This window comes from Sinohyriopsis cumingii, chromosome 13 (genome assembly GCF_028554795.1).
Source record: "Sinohyriopsis cumingii isolate HCF-2022 chromosome 13, ASM2855479v2, whole genome shotgun sequence".
NCBI lineage: Eukaryota > Metazoa > Mollusca > Bivalvia > Unionida > Unionidae > Sinohyriopsis > Sinohyriopsis cumingii.
This window is the reverse complement of record NC_142973.1, coordinates 14,399,737-14,422,597: the sequence shown is the minus strand read 5'-3', so window position 1 is coordinate 14,422,597 and position 22,861 is coordinate 14,399,737. Positions and strand designations below refer to the sequence as shown.

The window sequence follows — 22,861 nt, the reverse complement described above, 5'->3', positions numbered from 1 at the left end:
AGTGGCTCTTTGGCAGACAGTTCTCACCAAACCACTACTACTACTTATACTACTACTACTAAAATGTACTAACCTGCTTCAAAGTCTGCAACAATCTCTTTGACAGTGGGAGGAGACAGGAAAAGTTGCTTCAACGCTTTGAATACCTAATTACAAATAAAGAAGAAGACCGCGATTAGTTACTTTAATATGCAACATTACAACATGAAATAATAATAATAATAATAATAATAATAATAATAATATTATTATTATTATTATTATTATAACAATAAATTGCATTAAACATGATAACAATATTATCTTCATCTCTGTTACATGATGATGACATGATATACAGGAATGCTTTAGAAAACATTTTTAAAAAAACATTGTAAGAAACATAATAATTGACTTTATGTCCAATCTGCTTGTAAATAAATCATTATAAAATGAAAACAAGGAATATTTACCTTCTTACAATCCTTTTTTCTTCATCCTGACACAAAAGTGAATGCATAGACAGCACAATATACATATTATTTACAGTATTATATACATACTTAATTCTAAGGGACAGCACAATACACATATTATTTACAGTATTATATACATACTTAATTCTAAGGGACAGCACAATATACATATTATTTACAGTATTATATACATACTTACAGTATTATATACATACTTAATTCTAAGGGACGGCACAATACACATATTATTTACTGTATTATATACATACTTAATTCTAAGGGACGGCACAATACACATATTATTTACAGTATTATATACATACTTAATTCTAAGGGACAGTACAATACACATATTATTTACAGTATTATATACATACTTAATTCTAAGGGACGGCACAATACACATATTATTTACAGTATTATATACATACTTAATTCTAAGGGACAGCACAATACACATATTATTTACAGTATTATATACATACTTAATTCTAAGGGACAGCACAATACACATATTATTTACTGTATTATATACATACTTAATTCTAAGGGACAGCACAATATACATATTATTTACAGTATTATATACATACTTAATTCTAAGGGACGGCACAATACACATATTATTTACAGTATTATATACATACTTAATTCTAAGGGACGGCACAATACACATATTATTTACAGTATTATATACATACTTAATTCTAAGGGACGGCACAATACACATATTATTTACAGTATTATATACATACTTAATTCTAAGGGACGGCACAATACACATATTATTTACAGTATTATATACATACTTAATTCTAAGGGACAGCACAATATACATATTATTTACAGTATTATATACATACTTAATTCTAAGGGACGGCACAATACACATATTATTTACTGTATTATATACATATTTAATTCTAAGGGATGACACAATACACATACTTAATTCTAAGGGATGGCACAACACACAATCATAACTCTAATAGCATATTTACAGCATTATATACAAATTTAAGCTATTTACAGCATTATATACAAATTCAAGCTATTTACAGTATTAAACTTTTTACAGCATTATAGACAAATTCAAGCTATTTACAGCATTATATACACATCACACCACCACCAGGTGCCCTTCTCTACAATCAACATATTTATGATGATAACTGAAATTTATTTGCACATTTCCCCCCCCCCCAATCAACCCAGGAGAGTTCAAAATAGCACCCACCATGTTGCTGACATGGTGGAAAGGTGTACATGAATTTTCAACTATTATTTTTATTTTTCTGTTGAATTTTGAACTTCAGGCTAAGCCCCAATATCATATGTTTCAGAAATTATTATAAAGTCACCAATACCTGGAAATCCAAAAATAGCTCACCAAAGGGGTGTGGTTTATTTTTATCCTTGTCTGTTTTTCTATTTTTTCTGACTATTGTTCCTGACAAAGTCGGGGGGGGGGGGGGGGGGTCAAGGAACCTAACAAAGTCAGGAACACAAGGATAATGTCTTTTATATATAAAAACAAAAAAAAAACAAAAAAGATAATTTCATTTATAAGTGGAAGTCGTTATAAAACACAAGAAAGGTTACTGTTTAATATCTCTACAAGTGGAGGAAGCTTTACTTGAAAGAGTTATTTCCCTTTACTGAATTTCAATCGTATTTTTGTTCTACTTCATCACAAAATTTAGGAGTGAGGAATGATATATTTAAATATTATGTTTTGTTTGTATTTCCTTGAAAATGTTGATTTGGTTATATTAGCTATGACATGTTTTATCGAAGCTGGAAAAATAAAAAATAATTTGGCAGCTGCAGTTGTCAATTGAAGTTCTATTTCTTTACATGTCTCTGTATTTACATATTTAACCAGTCTTGGAGATTTATCATTTTGCCAGTATTCCCCAGTTTACAATTATGACTCTATATATTAGCCTAAAGATTATTCAAAGAATTATCGAGTTTTGGCTGTTAATGTGATCAATCACAATATTTTTGGTTTGATCAGGCCATAAAAACACTCATAAATAAATTTGTGACAGAAGCCTTTTTTTCCCCAACGGTAAATCTTAGATAACCAGTATTATCAACAGAACCAACTGGTCTTTGTCACTGGCAGTTCCTAATCACACCAGCATGTGATGCTTCATAATTCTTGGATGTGTTTGCTCCATTTATATATTATATATTATTTCTCTAAATTATTATTTTATTACTATAAAATTATGTTATTGTGAAAATCTAGAGAGATAGTCTCCAGCATTTTTTTTATAGGAGATTCAATGTTGACACTGTTGGCATTATTTTTTTGGGTATCATAATCCCGTTTCAGCACTCTATATTTTCTGCCTCCATAGTTGTGAAGTGTCGAATTTTGAATTGCAGCAAACTTTAAAGTTGGATGCATTAAGCATTAAATTTTATCAAATTTAAGCCAGAAAAGTCTTTGTGAAGGGTCACTTCAACTTTTCTTCATTCATCTCCCCCCATGTCAGTGTAAACTTCAAAGGGGCAGCATTCCAGCTCATTGAAATTGACCGGGTATCTTAACATGGTCCTTAGAAAGTAAACATTTGAGATACCAACCCTAACCACTTGGTAGGAACCTATGTCCACTTATCATTTTTTCAAAGGGAAATTGTCACACACTGTCGTTCACAGATTCCAAGGTGTCTAAACTTGATGAAAGGAATTATTTCTTTGGGAAAAATTAAGGACTGCTGCCTGTGATTGGGCCTGTGATTGGGCAGAATAAATTAGGGCATACACTTTAGAGCAATCAGACTTTAAAGTGACGTCCTTAGTCAAATGTCTTTAGTTTGAAAATTTCCTGGAAGATGAAACTTAGTTGACTCCGTGGAAGCATAAAGAGATTAGTGCTTTCCTCATGAAACAAGAAAGGGACCAGGTGGTCGTCTAGTAAAAAGAATGACAGGTTTTTGTGCTAGGATGAACAAGTTCTGAAAGAGAACAACAATAAGGTACACAATTTTAGTTTCACATAATATTCTATTATTTGATTGTTTGTTTTATGCAAATGTGTTTGCTATGACTAGGCTTCCATATTATGTATCGTTTATTCAATTTCATGGAAAGTGTTGATACTAGAGTTATTATGCAACTTATTTTATTCAATTTCTTGGAATGTGTTGATGCTAGAATTGTTATGCAATTTACCTTTTTAATTTTACAGTTATTGGTTCATTGGTAGAATTGATTGCATGCAATCCAGATGTTCATATGTGTAGGATTTCATAGGATTATATGAAATAACTTCCTTTGTTTATTAGGATGATACAGATTATCATGAGTTAACAATAATTACCTAATTATATCTGATTTTGTAATGTTTGGATAATCTTGTAGGTTAAGGATTGCTGTGAGTTGCAATTTGTGAATTTCTTGCAATAGTAATAGAGCATGTAGTAACATGTAAATAAATATGGTAATATTTGATAGACACTCACGTGGTAATTTAGGACATGTCGCAGGAAACGAGGTCAATGTCCTACCGTACTAAGTCAGAATTTATGCAGTGTGTGGAGCCAACATGCTCTGAGTAACGTAAGTGAATTGTATGTACCTCTAGAGAGTGGGGTATATAGAATTATGGGGTAATTTTGTCCTTAAGGAACAGCTTTCTGAGAGAGAGTTGGGACAGTCTGAATACAGAAATCTGTGGGAAAGAAAGACAAGGTCAGAATAAAAAGACCAGGAAGTCCATGAAGGGGCAAAGCATAGAGCTTAGGAAGGATGAACTAGGAGACGTTGATATATGTTCCAGACAGGAAGGTGATGCAGATTCGTCATGGACATTGCGCTCTTTTCACCTCTTGTTATGATGATGAAATAATCCAAATTAGACACACCTGTTAAATTATATTGATATAATCTAACTTGAATTGGAATTGCTGTTATTAATTTGTTCTAATAAAATTTGTTATTTTCTTGTCAAAGGGGGCTCGTATTGCTTCATTTCTTCCCAGTATTCTCGCTCAGTTCTCTGTTGAAATTCCATTCTTCTTTCACTCCCACTAGGCTATAGTATTGAGGGAGGTCATCCTCTAGATAATGCCAGACAAACCCAATTAACTACCCGTCTTACTGAGAGGGTGATGTTACAATAGTCTACACGCAATTGCATTTTCCCCCGACTCCATTGGTACAGTTCAAACATGGTTTTGGCCCTTGGCTCACTTGTTGCACACTCTGTAGGTGGTATCCACAGAAATCCATTACACAAGCTCAATTACACGGAGTTGTGGATCCAATCATCAACCACTTATAACTATTATTTGCTTGAATCATTATAGATTGAAATTAAACTCAAATTTAAATAAATATTTTCCTTAATTATAACATGGATGAATTGACCAGATTATCTGCGATTAAGCCCTCTTAAGCTAGAGTTGATCTTGACAGAATAATCCCTGACTTGCCGAGGTGAGCTTTGGTTGACTTGATGAATCTGACTCTAATCAATAGTATCTGTAAAGCCAAGAGAGAGTTTCGCGATGATGGCGCAGTTTTATGTGTGGTCAACATTTAGAATTATGCAAGACATTGATGCTACAGTGAATGACCAGTGAGCAGGGACAATAATGAATTATCTTGATGTTGAACAAAGATACCTTTTTAGAATAAAATTCATTATTGTGGTAGACGACACCTGTATTATCCATGACAAACGTGACCCAGTTTGGGAATCACACTGCACATGGTTGGGGGTGGGGTTGTCACGTTAAGTAAAAATTCCAAGCCAGAAATACTGAATGATATCGACAAACCATATTATGAGCAAGCATACCCTGTGACGGCAGTTGTTTATATGTTATATTCGCTGAATGATAAGCCTTGCATTGATGATCTTAAACAGATGAGAGTTTCTTGTTTAGTCTGTGTAGCCAAGCAAGTTATAGAACATTTCACAAATGTTAAATGCAGAAATGGTTTAACGGATCTGAGATGCACAAACATTAATGAATGGCTGAGTGAGTTAAAGAAAATAGAGAAACGATCAAGGACATTGCTGAGTTGAAAAAGAAATTAGAATTTCCAATAAAGGTGAAATCTTTAATGGACGAAAGTTTGTATGAATCAAAATGTAAGTCAAAGGGAGCTTCGATAGAGATTGTTGATCATAATGCACATGTGTGGACATTGGACATAACATTATTTACATGAAATAGAACTGTTAAATTATGACGGTGATATATTTGATTTCATCAAAAATATCAGCAAGCATGACCCTGTATCCATGTGGTTATTTCAAAGTTCAGAATGTGAAAATTTTGATCAGTTTTTATGACATAATGGAGATATTTATCGTGCAGAATCTCTTCATGATGAAATGAAAAATCTTGCGTTGAAATATACCTTTGATGTTGAATCATTATTCGGTAATTGTTTTACTGTTCCTTCAGTTGCTGCTCACTTTGCTCAGGTAAAAAAATTGTGGAGCCAGACAAGATCGGAATTTTTGTCAATATACAATGCAGTTGAGTCAAATACGGACACATCGGGTTGTGGAATACTAAATACAATTACAGGGATGTTATCTCTGTTGATATGGTTGCATGTTATCCTGGAAGTTTTCTTGGAATGGGAGAATGTGCTGAATATTTTAATTGATTTGGACATCCAACACATAAGATGACTTGAGTTGCAATAAATGGACCCTTGCCAGATTTTGATTTAACTGGATTCACACGTATTTAGTCATTCAAGATTTCGTCAGAGAACCTCCATCCAGTTGTTGCTGTTTGGTTTAGTTGTCATTTTAATAAATCCAGGGATGATAAATGTGCAAAATGTGGTTGGGCTCCAATAGTGTTATTGCGATACATGCTTCATGCAAAGATATTGATATCGTTAACAGTGAGTTAAGCAATAATATCATATTATCCACAAAAACAATTCTGGCTGCCTGTGGTGGAGAGATCTGTTCTCTACGAAACTCCTGATGATGTAGAACACAAAACCAAACTTGCAAAAGATAGTTGTTAAATTTACACAAGGAGGTTCTTGTGACATTGCACAAGACTAATCATCGATGATGTTGAACTCGATTTTATAATAGCTGATGCAACAGAGAAAGGCACATTTATAAGTTGGAATAATGCTTACTTGCCGGATGGAACCAAATTAGGCACATTTGTAAGCTATATTGATGGCGATTCTCCACAATTTACTCATTTAAGATCATTGATGCTATCTTATGTCTCAATAAACTTATTTTTGATGATAAACAGACTCTTGATATTGTAGTTAGAGTTGCCATAGATTCATTTTATATTAATAAAGAATATTTAGAAATGTTGCTAGAAATGGGAATTGGCTATGATGCTTCATGGGCTAAAGTGAGAAAAGATACTAGATTATTCTGAATCTGTTGATTATACTCCTTTGAGGCGCTGGTACCCTTCTAGCTAATAATCCTTCACAAGAGTGAAGGCGGTGATAGTTGAGTATCTTTTTCGAATTACTTGTAATTGTTCACGTGCAAATCCATGTTGAAGAGCAGTTGAATCTAATCTGTAGATTACAGGTCTACCTGTGGATCTTATCATGGTGGAAATTGTATGTGTGGTTACACTCCAAATAGGATCAGCTGCTCTTTTTTTACCACCTTCAAGTTCACCAGGTTCATATAAATATCTGACAGTCACATTACCTAGTACTGTTTTTTTTTAGAAAGAGTCATGTTGTTGTACTGGTATATGATTCTTTGAGATTGCATTGATGGGTTTCATAGAAAATTCCATGAATAATTTCATTATTTAACATAGCTATCACACTTGGAAGTCTTGCAACCCATTGACAAGATCTCTTGTCCACCTGAACTTTCTTCAAGAATATTTCCTGCGCATATTGATATCCAAACAATTGCTTAGCAAGTGTTTGATTAAATCGCTCAACAATTGCCTGATCGCGATGAATTGTGATGTGCCCTTGTCTGATTTGGACATTATGTTGTTGCATTAGTGATGTTACTTTTCCAAGAAATTCTTTGTCAGGATCAGCCTGTAGCAAGTGTGGCCATCGCAACCGCCATGTTGATAAATTCATTGCAACTTCAATTATTGTTTTTGTTGATAGTGGTTCTGCTTCTTTATATCTACTTGCTATGTCAACAACAGTCAATGCATATTTGTATGTGCATGATTGACGTCTACCAGTTTTAATAGTATTATGTGGTAAAAATAAAATATCTTCTGGCTGGACTTCATTGGAAGTGACAACATAAAAATGTGCATACTGAATATTTTTAGATGGTGGTAGTTAAATTTACCATATTGACCATCATGCTAACCAGTCTACAGCAACAGAACGTGTGACACCTGCCGCATCGACAAGTTTACTAATTGATGCTCTACCCATCCAGTATCCTCTTGGGCTATAATAAATCAACTCCATATAATAATTACCAGTGATTAATTACCATCCCCTAACAATAGTTACCTTTCATCGCAGATCTTTTAAAAAAATTAGCAAGCGATTCCCTGAGAGATTTGTTTTTTACCGACTTTAATGTGTGTATCAACTTCACATCTGCAATATGTCGCTGTTGCAGATCTGGATTTTTATGTACAACATTATGAATTTGGCATGCTTGATGAATCACATTTATTGGATTCTTTCCTGGTCTTGGTTGATCTTTCACATCAAGTCGAATATCAAGTTGGGTTCCAGGACCACAATAATTATATCCAGGAAGATGTTTTTCATTGAGATACTTAGCCCATGGAGCCCTTGGTAATTTTTTTAGTGAAGCAGCAATATCTCCACCTGTCTTCATATGAGATGAAATAAATTTGTATTTTTTTGTATCACATTTCACACACTTACCTGTAAGTGCACGCACTTTATTCCTCATTTTTATTGTTTTTAATCCAATGGTGGGGGTGAATGCCCTGCACCAAACACAATATAAATTCTTATAATTATTATATATTGATACAGCATGGATGTTATTGATTTCTCAGTGACATGAAAGCAAGAGCCAGTTAAGCATTAACAAGCATTACCAAATTCTATCAGAGCAATTATCATAGGCTCATCTAGGTCTGGTAAGACGCAATTATTACTTAACCTGATAATGAGATTGCTCAAGTGGGATAAGTTATATTTAGTGGCACCATCTGTAGGTGATCAGAGATGCTACAGGGTGCTTAAAGATTTTAATTAAAAACCAAATTTTTTGGATGAGGATGGCAATATTATTGATTTTATCACAGATATCAATGATGCACCATTGGTAGATAATCTTGAAAGTATTATTAACAGTCTAGTAGTATATGATGATGTTATGCTAGACAATCAAATCCAGCTTGGATATTTTCCTGAGACAGACACAAAAAACATAGATGTTATATATATTACTCAGCGATTAGGCTGATAAATCAGCCCTTCACCTGTGATGATATTGATTTTCAGGTGAGGGGCTGGTATGACCTAGTCATTAAAAGCTGCAATTATCTGCATCCATATTTGGCTGCATGCGGTGTACATGTTATACACTTACTGGTATTTCTTGTGGCTGTGCAGCTACCATCGGCTGAAGGGTTCTTTTGGTGACATGCAGATTATATTTCCTGAGCAAATCATATGTTTGGTGACTTGTAAATCCACCTGCAATAGCACAACCATCTGTCCTGTGGCCATTTTGAACTTTTCACTTGATATGGCTATTACCAATTACCGGTATCTGTCTAAAGTGTACACAAGTTTGTTCCAAAATGATTTGCATGCAGCAAAATTGCACATATTAATGAACAGGTGACATCAGACCCACAAAATTGTTTATCAGTATCAACACAGATTTATCAGACTACTCAGCGATATGCACAAATACCTAAAGTGATCAGAGATAACTGCAATCTTCTGAGTGTCTTTAATGGTGTTGATACCCACACACTAAGAAACATCCACCAGACTTGGTGTTCAGGGGAAATGGATATAAAAAAATTTAGAAACTTATTCTCAAAAACGCAAGCGATTCCTTATGGATTTATCATGATAAATTGACGTGATCTTCGTTTGCAATATCACATAGGTCTCGATAAAAATTTTGGTTGAGAGAGTTGTTACTTTTTTTACACACACAAGGTGACAACCAGCAGGTTGGTAAATAAATTTGACACACAAGTGTTAATAACCAGTTATAGGCCTCGGTTTAGCGTGTCTCGTCATTTTCATAGGAAGCTTTATTTTTTGGAAAAAAACTCTTCTACAAAGTGGTCTGTTCACCCTCCCTGATGTTTAACATTATTGATGCTTGTATTTTCATTTCCATAGGAAACTTTATTTTCAAAAATAAATTCTCTTAAAAAAAGTACTTTGTTCACCCTACCTGCTGCTAAGCCTTACCAGTGTTCTCTCCAGGCCTGTTCTGGGGGACCAGTACAGCTCTATGTTAACTGCACTGATCTTCCTACACCTTTGTAGCCCCAATATACCTTCATTGTTCAATTAGAACCCAATCACAATAATGACTGTTAAGGCTAAAAATTAAACCAAATATTTAAGATCAGGATGAAAATGATATTAGACTTTAACCACATTTCCATTCAGTACTTTATATTTTTATGTATATTTATGGTAAATTGTCTTTTTTGGCAGTTAGACGATCAAACTGCTGATACATTTACTACTACACTTTTTAAAAATTCTGGAGAGAAAAAAAAAAGCATGGATAAGTTTGATTTTCAGCTTTCTGTGTGTTCATTTGGAGGAGTTATTCCTGATATAATGTCCTAACTGCAGCATAACTTTATAAGAATTTATAGATTTTATTCAAATTTTTCATGTAGGTCTATTGCCCACCTCGATTGAAGATTGACAGTGATCATTTGAAGATCCCTTGTGCATGTCCTCCATGCACCCATTTACACCCTAGATTTATGATTCTTTGTGTATGACCTTCTATACACCCAATCACACCCTGTATTTATGATTCTTTGTGCATGACCTTCCATACACCCATTCACACCCTAGATTTTCAGTCCTTTGTGAATGACTAGAGAGTGTGTCATGTATCATAGCCAGGCCTCCTGACACAAGGTCATGGTCACTGCAAGGGGAAATGTACTTATGTGACATATCTTTGTCTGGAGCATAATTTTTTAACCACAGAAGATATTTTAATGAAACTGCCCAAGTATATATCAGGATTAGATGGTGTGTTGCATAACAATGACATACTTCCTGCCACAAGGTCCAAGTCACATCAAGGAAAAATAAAATTCTGTGTCTTGTATCATTTTCCAGAATATAACTTTTGAGCCACTGAAGTTAATTTAATGAAACTGTACAATCATGTATATATTATAAATAAATAGTATGTCACACACCATAGTCTTGATCCCTGCTTCATGGTCAAGGTCATGTCGAGCAAAAATGATTTTTTAAAATCTGTTTCTGGAATATAACTTTCAAACCACTGAAGATTTTAATGAAACTTTTGCCAGATGTATGTCATACATATATGCTGTGTTGCATACCAAAGCCATGCCCCCTGCCTTAAGTCAAGATTGTAGGATTAGAAAATGTATATCTCTGACATGCATCCATGTTCAGAGGATAAATGAGTGAAACTTTATTATATATTGCATATGTACACTGTGTTGCATACCATAGCCTCACCTTCTGTCTCAAGGTCAAGGTCAGATCAAAGGAAAATATAACTATGACTTGTATCCTTGACAAGAGTGTAACTTCTGTCCCAAGGTCAAGGTCAGATAAATTTGGCTTGTATCCTTGACAACAGTATACTTTTTTAACAATTTATTATATTTTAATGAAATTTTAAATAGTTATATCACATATTAATGCTCCTGCCACAAAAGCAAAGTGATAGCAGTGGAGATTATAAATCAATGACCTCTTTCTGTGTATAGGTGTAAATTATAAATCAATGACCTCTTTCTGTGTATAGGTATAAATTTTGAACCAATGTAAATGTTTAAAGAACAGCATCTTGTATATTCATAGTCATACACCCTGCATCTAGAAGGGATAATGTCAGGTCTGTTTCCTTATCCAGACTGTCAATTTTTAAAAAAACCTGCATATAATTTGATAAAATTATACCCAGATCCACAAATTATTATTAACTATTTAGGTCCCTAACTCAAAGGTCAAGGTCATTAGTAGGGAAAATGTCATGAGACATGTATATCATGTGACATTTGCATTAATCTTGTCTTTTATTTTGTAGGTCTGGATTGTGTGATGCTTCTGGTTCAGCATGACTGCGATATCACCCTGGGTGACAGTAATGGTTACCTGGCTGCCCACCATGCAGCCAAACATGACAAATTAGACTGCCTTCGCTTCCTGGTTAAACAGGGCACATCACTGGAAGCTCCACAGGCAGATGGCAAAACCCTAGCCCATGTGGTAAGGAGGCATGAATAATATGCAAACAATTTTTAATAAACAGTCCTTATAAAGTCAGTCCTTTGTAAAATCAGTCCTTTATTAAGTCATTTTTTTGTAAAGTCAGTTCTTTATAATGTCAGTCCTTTATATATACAAAAACAGTCATATATATAGTTAGTCAATCCTTTATAAAGTCAGTCCTTGGTAAAGTCAGTCCTTTATATAAAGTCATTCCTTTATAAAGTCATTCCTTTGTAAAGCCTGTCATTTATAAAGTCCTTTAGTCAGTCCTTTATGAAGTCATTCCTTTGTAAAGTCCGTCACATAAGGCTTTCAGTATTAATTTCGTTTTACTATTTTTGTTTAATTCTATGATTAATGTTTCCACCTACCCACCCTAGCAGCTTGCATCCCTCCGACCAATTTTAAAAACGAAATGCATCAAGGATACAAAGAAAAGCACAAAGATTGCCCATTTAATTAACTGATTTCTGATTTTCAATTAATTTGCCAACAAGCAGTCTCTAAGACCTTTTTCACATTTCATAACCCAGTAGAAGTTCAATACAGTATTTACATGGCGAGTCTGTCTTTCTCACACAGCAGGAGTGATATGGTTCACAGTGTTCCAAAAACTCCAGGTAATTCCGTAATGCTGAGATGCAAGGGGATATTCTCCCCCACCCCTTTTATCTGATTTTTTGTGTAATGTTTGAACTAGACATTGCATATATTAGATGCAGATGATAGTGTCTAATTTCTATGTATGTGTAGGCCTTGATTCCACCCCTTCACTGAAAATAGTCTGTTCAGCAAACAGAAAATTACAATAAGCAAGCTGTTGTTTAGTTTGAAAACATTTATTTGGTTTCAGTTGCACAGATGTTGGGGACCTTTTTTGGTGACAGAAATTATAAATAACTGAAATGAAATGACCAAGTGTTGTGTTTTTTTTTTAACATCCTAAATGCTTTCCTTGTTTAAAATTGGTTACAAAATGCTGGAGGAGTAGGTGCAAACTGTACAGGAGTCTTGTAATTATTATCTGCATACTTAGTACATTTTCTGTGTAAAAAATAGAAATATCATTATATCCAGAAAGTTATTATTGAATGACAAGAAATGTGCAGATGTAGATCCCTATGGGGGTCATAACATCAAATGCATACACTCCAGATTAGGGTTCATCACATGTGTATTTTACTCCCTGTTTCAAAATCTGGTGTGCAGATAAACTTAATGTTTTGGTGCAGCAATAAGAGGGAGATTTAGCAAGGAACATATTTAGGAACGAATCATGTATTCCCCCCCAAAAAAACTTACTGGACTACTTTGTTAAATCTTGGTATCCATCAGTTTAATGAATGAAGGTCTTTTTTACATTCGGGCATTTTAGCTTGTGTTGCTATTAATAGTTCTTTAATACATAGGTAGTTTCTATCCAACTTCTGTAAGAATTAAAATGATTGAGATGTAGAATTACACATTTTACTGTATTCAGCAATTGGTACAATAACCAGTCTGTTGCTTTTCTTCCAGGCCAGTATATTCATCATATATACACCATGTTTTATGATAATTTGTGTTTTCAATAATTTTTGTTTCCCACTGCTTAGAGTGGAAGCATCTTAATTGGTCTGTTCTTTTGCCATATGAAGCTTGTTAGCAAGATTGTGCAAAAATATTCAATGTATTCAATGTAGAAAAACCAATTTATGGAGTGAAATGTTTCTTTGATAGTACCTACTTGATGATAATAAATTAGGAATGTATGCATAGAGTGCACCTGAAAGGGCCAAACTGCACTGATTTCAAGGGAGGATAGAAGATTGGAGCCATTCATGCTGACTGCAGATTGTGATTTCTGGTGGATGGAAATGCAATAACCTACTACATGCCATAAGCCGGGAGAGGTACTCCCATATGCTTTGGTGGGGCCTCATCTCTAGTCCATAACTTCAGTTATTTGGTCTCAGTGGCAACGTTTCAGCCACAGGACCTAATGGGTCATCATAATTTGTCTCTGCATTTTAATGGTAATCTGCATTTGTCTGAGTATTTGAATGGTAATCTGCATTTGTCTCAGCATTTGAATGGTAATCTGCATTTGTCTCAGCATTTGAATGGTAATCTGCATTTGTCTCAGCATTTGAATGGTAATCTGCATTTGTCTCAGCATTTGAATGGTATCTGCATTTGTCCATGAATGAGTGCAATACATATGGCTGCATGGAGAAGACCCGAGAGGGAAATAAATTCCTTAGCTGAGATTTGACATGAGTGGCTGGAGGACACTCACAGAGATGATCCTCATGGAACCATCTTGGAGGAAACAAACTCAGAACAAAAAGGCATTAAAGTCCATGCCAAGATGAAAAATGAACATTGATGGAGTGAAATAGAATAGGTGGTTGACAAGGAATCCAAGACAAAGCCTGAGTGAAACAGTGTTTTTAATGTCTTGCTACTCAGGTTTGCCCACCTGGTACATTTGGAAGCTGTAATCAAGATAATTAAATGTCATGAACTTGGAGGTGGTTCTAAAGCATGACACAACTCAGTTTATGGTTTTCTTCAAGACCCAGATATTTATCAGGACAACCACATGAACAGCATTTAGGGCTATTCTCAGGATGTTGATGCTCATCTCAGATGTTTTGGTTGAGAAAGCTTAGAGTGGAGGACCACTGTGTGTCTCTAGTAGAAAGCTGGGTCAAAGCTTTATGGTAGTAAGAAAGGTCTGTTGATACTTGGCTCTTGAAGTTGATCTTTCTGGTTCAGTGTGACAGTTTTGTAAGAGGCCATTGACAGAGCAGGAGGAGGGAGACAGAACTTTGGAAGCAAAAGTGGAAGACTTTTTCAATAGACTTACAGAAGGATGAACCTTCCATGGATATTGTTGGATCAAGGAAGGAAGATGGTGCTTGTAAGTGTGTGTTTTGCGACCTGGAATTGTGAGGTGACAAACAAACCTCATGCAAAGTAAATAAGCTGGTGTATGGGGTATGTCTATATTCGGACTCTGTGATTTCCAAGCATTTATTTTAAATCATCAGAGGTCCAAGATGGGTAATGGGTGTGTGGGAATGAGAGGTACTGTAGTTAGTACTGGGTTGCAATGGGGGATGGAACCTGTGATGGGCCTGCCCCTGTGTCAGCCAGCAATACTTCCAAGGCCCTGGTACTGGTTGAGTTGAAGATGTTTCACTGAATCAAATGCTTGTTAAAGTAAGTACCTGTGACAATTCCATGTCTTGAATTGGCATGAGTTTTGCCAGGAGTTATCCGGAACATTAGAAGACAGATTATCCAAGCCAGTTATAGTGTTGACACTGTGCCAGAGCTGGAATCTTGGTTTTGAACTGGCCAATGTTTGATGTGGAAATCTGATATCAGCTATGAAGGGAATCATCACCATTGCCAGTACTGGGGTTTCCATGTAGTGATTCATTGTCCATGACATCCCTTGTTGGTACTGATCCATTTATCTGTTCATTGCTGGTATATTCTAGTTGTTGCACTGCAGGCAATAATGATAGTGTCTGCATCCCTGTGATTGCATTTCTTGGCTTCCTTAGCCTGGTTCCAGTACTTGGCTGTGATGGTAATCCATTTCTCATCAGATCAGTGAAAGCAAACATCACAAGCATGGTTCAAAATGATATTCCATACAGTTTATACATGTGGAATGATTTGCTTTCACCAGTTTAAATCTTTTAACTGAACATTTAATCCTTCCAATTGTTTTGGTACCTGTAATTAGAGAGTGAAACAATAGTATACACAGGTGAAATCAATAGTCACAGAGTTTACTGTGAATTGAACATCAAGGTAAATTAAGTAAATACCAGAGAAAATTACAGAAATTGCCATATTACAAGAAATAAATGATCATTTACTAAATGTAACTTAGCTAAAAAAAAAAGTAGAGTATTGAGATGAATTGTAAGTAATATTGACCATTGGCCAGTCAGTTCAGATGTTAGCAATTCAAATGATCAAGTTAGACAACTTTAATCTAAAATATAAGATTTGAAAGAAAAGTAAAAATTGGCCATAGTTCCCTGATGTGAGAAGAGCTAGAATGATCACTCAGGATGATGAAAAGTAAAGAGTGGAGAGTATGCTGACCAGGCACCATTGAACTGATGTTTCACGGAATATAGTGCCAGTCCCTCTATCCAAGGGAGGCCACTTAGCTCTGACATCCATCTTGGCAAGAAGATGCCCTTTTTGCTTGAGATTTATGAGGTAGTGGATATACTTCTATCATATTACTCTGGGTTGGGTATTGGATCAAAATTGAAATTTGGCTGTCATATTTGTATGTGGATGGCCTTATCAGATTTTCATGCCATTAGAACAGTTTTGCCACTTATTAAACTTTTTTTGACATAAAACTTGTAAGCATGAATAATTTAAAACTGTTTGAGGTTGACATGATACTTGGTAAGCATATCTGCATTCATATTTAGATAACCTGCTACAATTTTCAGGCTGTTAAAGTGTAATTTAAATTATCTTAGCTTACCTGATCAGAATTATGTTAACTATAAATACTTAAAGAGAAAGATAATGTACATTGTAGAACATGAAGGTCCAAGGAATGTAAACTTACTCTTTATGATGATATTAGGATTATCAGATTAAGACAGCTAAACTCTTGCAAAAGAGGACTTTTAAGTATTGATTGTATTCAAAATCTTAAGTTTAATGTCCATACATTTCAGGCAGCACTTCATGGATCCATAACTGTGCTACATTGGCTGTTGGATCAAGGTGCTGATCCAAACAGCCAGGACTGTAAGTTTTAGAGTTATCTCCCATTAATTTGTTTTATGCTGGTCTTTTGATAGCTTGGATTTTTGTATCCTATGTTATTTTTTTAAATAAAATTCAGAGCTGTTTATTTTAAGCAATATCCATTTTAAGCTCATTGTAATGTGAACACCCAAAATACCCCCAAAACAATTGACACCAAAAACACCAGAAAAACAAAACCAGTATCATAGAATAGAATATGGAAACACTGTTTTAAAGCTCATAGGAAGCCAAACATTTCATTTTAAATATGTTTTACCCCTTTACAACATGCCCAAAGAATTTCATTAATATTAAAATCCAGTATTATTAAAGTCTTCATATTTTATTCTACATGTATATTTATTAATTAACTTGCACAGGATATGACTCTTTTCTTTTAATACACTGCTTACAGACCCAGGTAGAAATTCCTGCCATTACAACCTTAAAATATTTAAAAGCAGGATTCAAGTGAATTACACTGAAGTTGACTGAATTTATATCTGAAATGAGTGTCTTTAATTAGTTGTTTGTTTGAAAAGTGTTTAAAATTGAACTCCTTAAGTGCCATTTAGATGTCAAGCTAAATTAGCAACCACTAAGTATTTGAAAAAAGGGAACTCTTCTAGTGGTTATCATGGAAACAGAAAGACCAACATTGTATAATGTGAGAAAGGTATCTCTTATAGAATGCTTATACACATTAGATATTTATTCAATAACTTCTGTAAAACCCATTAATTGTTGTGAGAAGTAAAACAGTAAATGGCATTACTGGGACAAGATTTTCTTTTTTTTAAAACACACTTGAGTGAGATTGATATATAAGTAGTCTTGTACTAAATTTTATTCATGCAGATTTTGGGAACACACCTGGTCACTATGCATGTGAAGGGGGTCATCCTGAGTGCCTGAACTGTTTCCTGCAGCATGATGGTGATGCAGACAGTCAAAACATTAAGGGAGACACACTCATGGATGCTGCTAAGAAGTTTGGTCATCCACTCCTCATGCAGAAAGGAGGTATGCATTACATCCAGCTGTGATGTATTATTTTCATGTAATAAATTTTGTAATCCATAACTTGAGCATACACATGAGAATTTGTTCTGCTATATGATGCATAGGTCATAAAAAAAAGTGTAATTTAATGAAAAATGCTGGGTCAGCAACCTAGTTAAATGAAACAAATAGCAACATCTGAGTGGTTAATATCTGGGATGACATCTGCTTATGAATATATATTTTTTTCTTTAAATACATTAGCTTTACTTGCATTATCTTGATGAGAAATAGCTATTTAGGTAAATCCATTACTTGTAATATCCTGATGAGAAATAGCTATCTAGGTAAATCCATTACTTTTAATATCCTGATGAGAAATAGCTATCTAGGTAAATCCATTACTTTTAATATCCTGATGAGAAACAGCTATCTAGGTAAATCCATTACTTGTAATATCCTGATGAGAAACAGCTATCTAGGTAAATCCATTACTTGTAATATCCTGATGAGAAACAGCTATCTAGGTAAATCCATTACTTGCAATATCCTGATGAGAAATAGCTATCTAGGTAAATCCATTACTTGTAATATCCTGATGAGAAACAGCTATCTAGGTAAATCCATTACTTGTAATATCCTGATGAGAAATAGCTACCTAGGTAAATCCATTACTTGTAATATTGTGATCAGAAATAGCTATCTAGGTAAATCCATTACTTGTAATATCCTGATGAGAAATAGCTATCAAGGTAAATCCATTACTTGTAATATCCTGATAAGAAATAGCTGTCTAGGTAAATCCATTACTTTTAATATCCTGATATGTAACATCCTGATGAGAAATAGCTATCTTGGTAAATCCATTACCTGTAATATCCTGATGAGAAATAGATATCTAGGTAGATCCATTACCTGTAATATCCTGAAGAGAAATAGCTATCTCAGTAAATCCATTACCTGTAATATCCTGATGAGAAATAGCTATCTAGGTAAATCCATTACCTGTAATATCCTGATGAGAAATAGCTATCTAGGCAAATCTATTAATTGTTATATCCTGATGAGAAACAGCTATCTAGGTAAATCCATTACTTGTAATATCCTGATAAGAAATAGCTGTCTAGGTAAATGCATTACCTGTAATATCCTGATGAGAAAAAGCTATCTAGGTAAATCCATTACTTGTAATATCCTGATAAGAAATAGCTGTCTAGGTAAATCCATTACTTTTAATATCCTGACATGTAATATCCTGATGAGAAATAGCTATCTAGGTAAATCCATTATTTGTAATATCCTGATGAGAAACGGCTATCTAGGTAAATCTATTACTTGTAATATCCTGATGAGAAACAGCTATCTAGGTAAATCTATTACTTGTAATATCCTGATGAGAAATAGCTGTCTTGGTAAATCCATTATCTGTAATATCCTGATGAGAAATAGCTAAGTAAATCCGTTACCTGTAATATCCTGATGAGAAATAGCTATCTAGGTAAATCCATTACTTGTAATATCCTGATAAGAAATAGCTGTCTAGGTAAATCCATTACTTTTAATATCCTGACATGTAATATCCTGATGAGAAACAGCTATCTAGGTAAATCCATTACTTGTTATATCCTGATGAGAAACAGCTATCTAGGTAAATCCATTACTTGTAATATCCTGATGAGAAATAGCTATCTAGGTAAATCCTAGTCAATAGTCTTATGATGTTAGGGGTGTCTGTTAATTCTGTGATGTAGATGAAAATCCTTTCCTTGTCACACATTTCTATTCCTGGCCTCTTGTGTGAGCCTAAGGTTGGTCTGGGTGTAAAGTCCCATAAGAGATTCATATATTCAGAATGTTCCAGATGCAATTCGTAAATGCACACAATCCACAGTCTGAATTTTGACATTCACAGATCATAGACTGGCTTATGAGTAATACTAGGTGTACACACACACACACACACACACACACACACACACACACATATATATATATATATATATATATACCACTTCTTTGACCTAGTGGTTAGAGCATCTGCCTCGGATGCGGGCAGTCACGGGTTCAAATCCCAGCTGAGACATACTAAAGGCGTATAAAAATGGTACTAGCAGATGCCTCACTTGGCACTCAGCATTAAGAGGTTAGTGCTAGGACCGGTTGACCTGGTGTCAGGATAATGTGACTGGGTGGGACATCATGCTACATGTCTGGCATGATGCCCCCATGCTAGACATCACTATAAACTGTCACACTGCAGACATCATAGCAGTATGACTGAACAATTGTTAAAGCTACGTTAAAAATCCAAATCTCTCTCTCTCTCTCTCACACACACACATACACACACATATAGTTTGTGATTGTGTAGAGATCCTATATATATATATCCATTGCAATCCAATCTGTGATTGTGAAGATCCTGCGTATATCCATACCAGTCTGTTCCATGATTATGAAGATCCCTGATTTATCCATACCAGTAAAGCCCAATCCCAGCTATATGCATACCAATCAAGTCTATGATAGTAAATATTCCACCTGTAAACCACTTGCTTTTATGCACAAATAACAAGAATTCTGCTGAAAGCCTTGTCTTACATGCTCCAATGACGCATTTTCCAAATACCCAGCATTGTCAGTTAAACATTAAAAGTAGGTCACAGTGACCTAGTTATGCATGTGATAAGCAGGAGCCTCCACAGTAAATCCACTCATGACTATACATGCAATAGTGTCTATGATTGTGAGGATGCCAGATATATCCATACCAATATAGTTTATGATTGTGTAGATCCCAGATAATCCATACCATGTCAGTTCTTGATTGTGTAGATCCCAGAGATATCCATACCATGTCAGTTCACGATTATGGAGATCCCAGATATATCCATACCAGTATAGTTCATGGCTGTGTAGATCCCAGATATATCCATACCAGTACAGTTCATGGCTGTGTAGATCCCAGATATATCCATACCAGTACAGTTCATGTTTGTGTAGATCCCAGATATATCCATACCAGTACATTTCATGATTGTGTAGATCACAGATATATCCATACCAGTACAGTTCATGGCTGTGTAGATCCCAGATATATCCATACCAGTACAGTTCATGTTTGTTTAGATCACAGATATATCCATACCAGTACATTTCATGATTGTGTAGATCACAGATATATCCATACCAGTACAGTTCATTTTTGTGTAGATCACAGATATATCCATACCAGTACAGTTCATGTTTGTGTAGATCACAGATATATCCATACCAGTACAGTTCATGTTTGTTTAGATCACAGCTATATCCATACCAGTACATTTCATGATTGTGTAGATCACAGATATATCATACCAGTACAGTTCATTTTTGTGTAGATCACAGATATATCCATACCATTACAGTTCATGGTTGTGTAGATCCCAGATATATCATACCAGTACAGTTCATGATTGTGTAGATCCCAGAGATATCTATACCAATTCATCTATGATTTTGCCTGTGATAAACAGTATTCTCCACAATGGACATACCCATGTGTACATGCAACAGTGTCAGAGAAGATGAAACTTAATGTTGATGTCTTTGCCAACAAACACAACATTTAACACCATCAGAATGGTGATACTTTTGTATCAGGTGAGAACAAAATATTTATAGCACCCATTCTGGTCTGCATTATGTAAGTAATACACTGATGAAACATAAAGAGACTCCACAGAATGGAACAGCTAAAAGATATTGCACTCTAGAAAGACACTTTATTATCTCAACACTTCAAACTACTAGATCACTCTATGGTTAATATTTCAGTCCTGATCATTTAGATTGTACCTTTTCATTCCAAAATGATTGTAGCACTTATCAGATGCCAGAAATGACAATTATGCTAGATTTATCCACTTCACCTACTAATCCTATTAGAGTTCATGTCTGCAGATAATCTGGAAATTCCAGCAATCTCCCCCCCAACTCATTTTGTGATAGAAGCAGAGACAATTTTGGGAGAACAAATATACCTGTTGCATACTTTGAGTCCAATAATGCCATGAATATGCAGTGTACCTGTTACATACTTTGTGTCCAATAATGCAATAAATATGCAGTGTACCTGTTGCATACTTTGAATCCAATAATGTCATGAATATGCAGTGTACCTGTTGCATACTTTGAGTCCAATAATGACACGAATATGCAGTGTACCTGTTACATACTTTGTGTCCAATAATGCCATGAATATGCAGTGTACCTGTTGCATACTTTGAGTCCAATAATGCCATGAATATGCAGTGTACCTGTTGCATACTTTGAGTCCAATAATGCCATGAATATGCAGTGTACCTGTTGCATACTTTGAGTCCAATAATGCCATGAATATGCTCAGATCATTCTATACTCTGTCTGTTCCTGTGGTGAAATTAAAGAAACAGCTTATGCAAAGAAAGAAAATTAATATGGTTTAAAGAAATTCCTGTGTACTGAAAGTGCCTTCTGGACTCATCTATCTGTTTCAGTTACAAATAAAAAGCCATGTCCTACACATAGGAAAATAAAATTAATACAATTTATAGAAATTCTGTATATTACAAGTGTCTTCTAGACTTGTGTGTCTGTTTCAGTTACAAATAAAAAGCCATGTTATACACATAGGAAAATAAAATTAATACATTTTATAGAAATTTCTGTATATTACAAGTGTCTTTTAGATTTGTGTATCTGTTTCAGTTACAAATGAACAGCCATGTCCTACATGTTGGAAAAAGTATGAGAGAGTTCAGTGGGAAAAGCTGCACCCTTTGGCTCCAGTGGAGAGGAACATCACCATTGCAAAGTCCAGTGCTTATAAAAATCCTGTCCCTCCATTTTCGTAAGTTAAATAAAAAAGAAGCAATATGTAAATGTTTTGCTTTTGATACACTCCCACTGTCTATGGAGGGGGCATAAGGGTAATATCCACTTTTGTCCCGTTCTTTCTCCTCCCATATCTTTTGTTCTAGTTCAGTTCTGTCCTGTCCTTCACATTTCTGAAATATAATCAAGACAAAACTAGTAGATATCTCACCAGCAATAGATTGCTAACATCAAAATGCCTGAAACATAGTCAAGACAAAACTAGTAGATATCGGGGTTTAATACAGTCACAGCACAATCAATTTTTTTATATGTGGTTGAAATTGTCTGTGTATATATCTTACTCTCTTTCA

The 22,861-nt window shown here is 34.8% G+C and overlaps 1 protein-coding gene across 1 annotated transcript in view; it reads left to right on the top strand.

The window, feature by feature from the left end:
- Nucleotides 1–22,861, top strand: part of LOC149784966 (uncharacterized) — a 46,058-nt gene that overhangs the window by 14,186 nt on the left and 9,011 nt on the right. Inside the window, exons 5-8 of the mRNA XM_089978622.1 lie at nucleotides 11,686–11,867; nucleotides 16,580–16,652; nucleotides 17,511–17,675; nucleotides 22,383–22,524. Coding sequence (XP_089834748.1) covers nucleotides 11,686–11,867; nucleotides 16,580–16,652; nucleotides 17,511–17,675; nucleotides 22,383–22,524 — 562 coding nt within the window. The remainder of the gene's footprint in view (nucleotides 1–11,685; nucleotides 11,868–16,579; nucleotides 16,653–17,510; nucleotides 17,676–22,382; nucleotides 22,525–22,861) is intronic.